Consider the following 3,100-nt stretch of genomic DNA (forward strand, 5'->3'; position numbering starts at 1 on the left):
ATAGATACACACGTGTGTGTATGTATGTGTGTGTGTGTGTGTGTGTGTGTGTGTGTGTGTGTGTGTGTGTGTGTGTGTGTGTGTGTGTGTGTATGTATGTGTATGTGTGTCCATTACTTGGTGTTTTTGGAGGGGGGGGGGGATAACGAGTCAACTCACAGAAATGCAATAACACAGCGGCTAAATCAGATATTTTGGTGCATTATCACCAAAGGTAGTTTTCAGCAACAAACGTTACGTAATATGACGAACAAATAAAAAGAAGAAATCACTATCTCGATAAAAGCAATTAAAACGCATTCACTCTTTGATGTCAAGATTGCATTGGTACCGGCATACCATATTGACAAGGAATGAGAATTCTGGGTATGCTGATCATTCATTCATTCATTCATTCATTCATTCATTCATTCATTCATTCATTCATTCATTCGTTCATTCATTCATGCATTCATTCAGCCATCCTTTAATCATTTGTAAACAAAAAGAGAATCTCGGGCGTTCTCCAACATCAGAATATACAATGTCAAAAAAAAAACAATCTTTCAACAAAATATTTTATGAACATGTAAGCACTGTTACTTCAATGAGCTTCTAATTCATACATTTTACTAGAGTAAAACGGCATGAATTAAGGGTGGAGCGATGGGTTCTGGTGATAGTGGTGAGAATTTTAAAGATGGAGGATTTTCTGTGACATGAAAAGGAGACCTGGCCTCTTAAACCCTGTTTCATAAAATGAAATACTTTTATATTCTTCTTATCGGCTCAACGAAAAGGATAAAGGTAGCTTAAAAGAAAAAAAAAACCTGCGTAATGATACAAGTAAGAAATATTGCATTTTCGAACTTATACCCACTTGTTAAAAATGTCTTGTGGTTCGTTTTTTCCCCTGCTGTCCTTTACTTTCGCTTGTTATCGTTGTTTGTTCTGGAAACTGGTTTGTTCAAAGTCTCTAGCACTTGAAAGGGATGTTGAAGGAAGATTGCCGAACGTAGCAGATCCTGGCGTCTCTCGGGCACTGGTTCTGGCGGTAACGGTGTCGGATGGACAGCCAGGGGTCGCTTTCGTACTCTTCCACCAGGGAGCGCTCGTCTCGCGCCACGATCTGGCACTTGAGGACTCGCACCAGGTTTTCCCACTCTTCCTCAGAGCAGAACTCTTTCAGCCTCGGCTGCTCCGCTTCCACAATGCGCTTGGCGCGGTGCAGGAAGGGCATGTTGGCCTCACGGCATGCGGTGGATACGTGCTTCAGCTGCTCAAGGATTTCAGAGATGGCTTCTTCGTTGATATCGAGAAGGGCTTTGAACAGCTTCTGTCTCAGATACTCGACGGGACGAGAGATGGAGCCCTCGAAGAACATAGTGTCCAACTTGACGAGGAGGTCCACGCCACGTCCTCTCACAGACTGGGCAGCTTCGTCGCGTTTCTGTAAGATGATGGGGATGTTCTCCTCTGTGTAAGGCCCGTGCATGCCTGTCTCGCTGTCCATGAAGCGCAGAACTTGGGCACCGCCAATGCCAATACCATCCACACCAGCATAGACGGCGTGCTGGATTTCGTTGAACTTGAAGCCAGCGGAGAAATATGTGACCAGCCCCTTGATGTGAGCTTCATGGACGATGGTCAACGCCTCCTGGAAGGTCAGCTGGTACATGATACATTTGGACGGGTAGGAGTCACTAGCCCCATCCCATGTGACCTTGTCGAAACCACCGAGAGATGTGATTTTGACAGCTGTGAGGGCGATGTCCATACGTTCCGTGAGTTTCTGTGCATCTTCTTGCTCAAAGTCGTCTGTCAGGGTTTGGTTCAGATTCCAGGCCGCAGACAAGATTTGCTTTCTTGAGTGCTGGACTTGAGCTCTGAGTGCGTGCATGTAGCGAATGGCCTGGGAGGTTGTAAGTCGCTCCATGGCAATCTTGCACTCAGCTGCACCCATGAAGAATGCAGCAGAAGCAGCAGCAGCAGTAATGTGGACAATCTTCAGGAAATCTTCGTCAAAGTTCCCAGAATCCTTGACGGCTCTCCCCAAGAAGTAAGTGGTAGGTGCGGTGGAGCCGACGTGAAGTCGCACATGGGAAAAGTCCAGCACGGACGGAACACGGTATGACTCGATGTTCTCTCTTGGCAAGTGGCGGGGTCGCTCAAGATGTTCCACGTGGACAATAGCGCCTTCCATCCATTCGTTGAATCTGGTGGTTCCCATCACGTGACCTTCTCCGGGGTCGGTCAGCGACATGTAGGTCTGCGTGTGAGGCCGGAAGCCAGGTGTGCCCAGACCACGGATCTGTTCGTGACGTCCCCATTTCCCCTTCTGGATCTCTATGTAAGCCAAATGCTGCGCCAGATACTCTTCGGGAGTGGGCTGTCTTTTCTCGTCTCTCACCTTCCTCAGCATGCGGCTGACAGCGCCCAAAAAGTCGTCTCCCAACCCGTCTGTCTCCCAGTGTAGGTACGTCTTATGGGATACCTCGTCAAACTCCGTGGTGCAGTAACTCTCCTCTCTCGGCTTTGGGATGACTCCCACAAAGAGCTCATCGCTTGCATCCCATCCCTTTACAATCTCCCAAGCCTTGGTGTAGATTTTCTTCAAGCTGTCCAGTATGGTTTTCCCGCTGGCACTGTGCACCACCTTATTACCCAGGTTGAGGAAAGCTTTGTACTCTTCTCCATCTGTATTGGGGAAGATGAAGGCAAGCTGTTTCGCCAGTTTCTCTGAGACCTCGCTTAGGTTAGTGATCTGGTACGAAGGGAGCTCGGATTCCGACTTGAAGGCCAGATCCCGACACAAGATTTTTGTCTGGATGTTGTAGAGGTTCTTGATGGTGTCTTGGAGGCAGGACACTCCAACACGGCGGAGTCGGGCGGCGCTGAGACTACAGGACATGATTGATGCTGCAAATATAAGAGGGGACAAGGGAAAGGAGGGGGGGGGGGTACATTATAATATTTCTGCCTACAGATCGGGCAAATAGAAAAAAGTTAAGTAGAAAGATAGCAGTATCAGTAATATTTATAACAAAAAGTTGTGTTAACGTGTGAGTTTGTGTGCGCGCACGCGCGCGCGCGTTTGTGTGTGTGTGTGTGTATGTGTGTG

The 3,100-nt window shown here is 47.7% G+C and overlaps 1 protein-coding gene across 1 annotated transcript in view; it reads right to left on the reverse strand.

Moving 5' to 3' along the window:
• Positions 1-119: 119 nt before the first annotated feature.
• The window catches only part of LOC101846193, a 4,468-nt gene continuing 1,487 nt past the window's right edge, over positions 120-3,100 (reverse strand). Inside the window, exon 2 of the mRNA XM_005091822.3 lies at positions 120-2,898. Within this exon, the coding sequence (XP_005091879.1) occupies positions 956-2,890 (1,935 nt within the window). The 5' untranslated portion in view covers positions 2,891-2,898 and the 3' untranslated portion in view covers positions 120-955. The remainder of the gene's footprint in view (positions 2,899-3,100) is intronic.

This window comes from Aplysia californica, unplaced genomic scaffold (assembly GCF_000002075.1).
Source record: "Aplysia californica isolate F4 #8 unplaced genomic scaffold, AplCal3.0 scaffold00036, whole genome shotgun sequence".
In the NCBI taxonomy this organism is placed as follows: Eukaryota; Metazoa; Mollusca; class Gastropoda; order Aplysiida; family Aplysiidae; genus Aplysia; species Aplysia californica.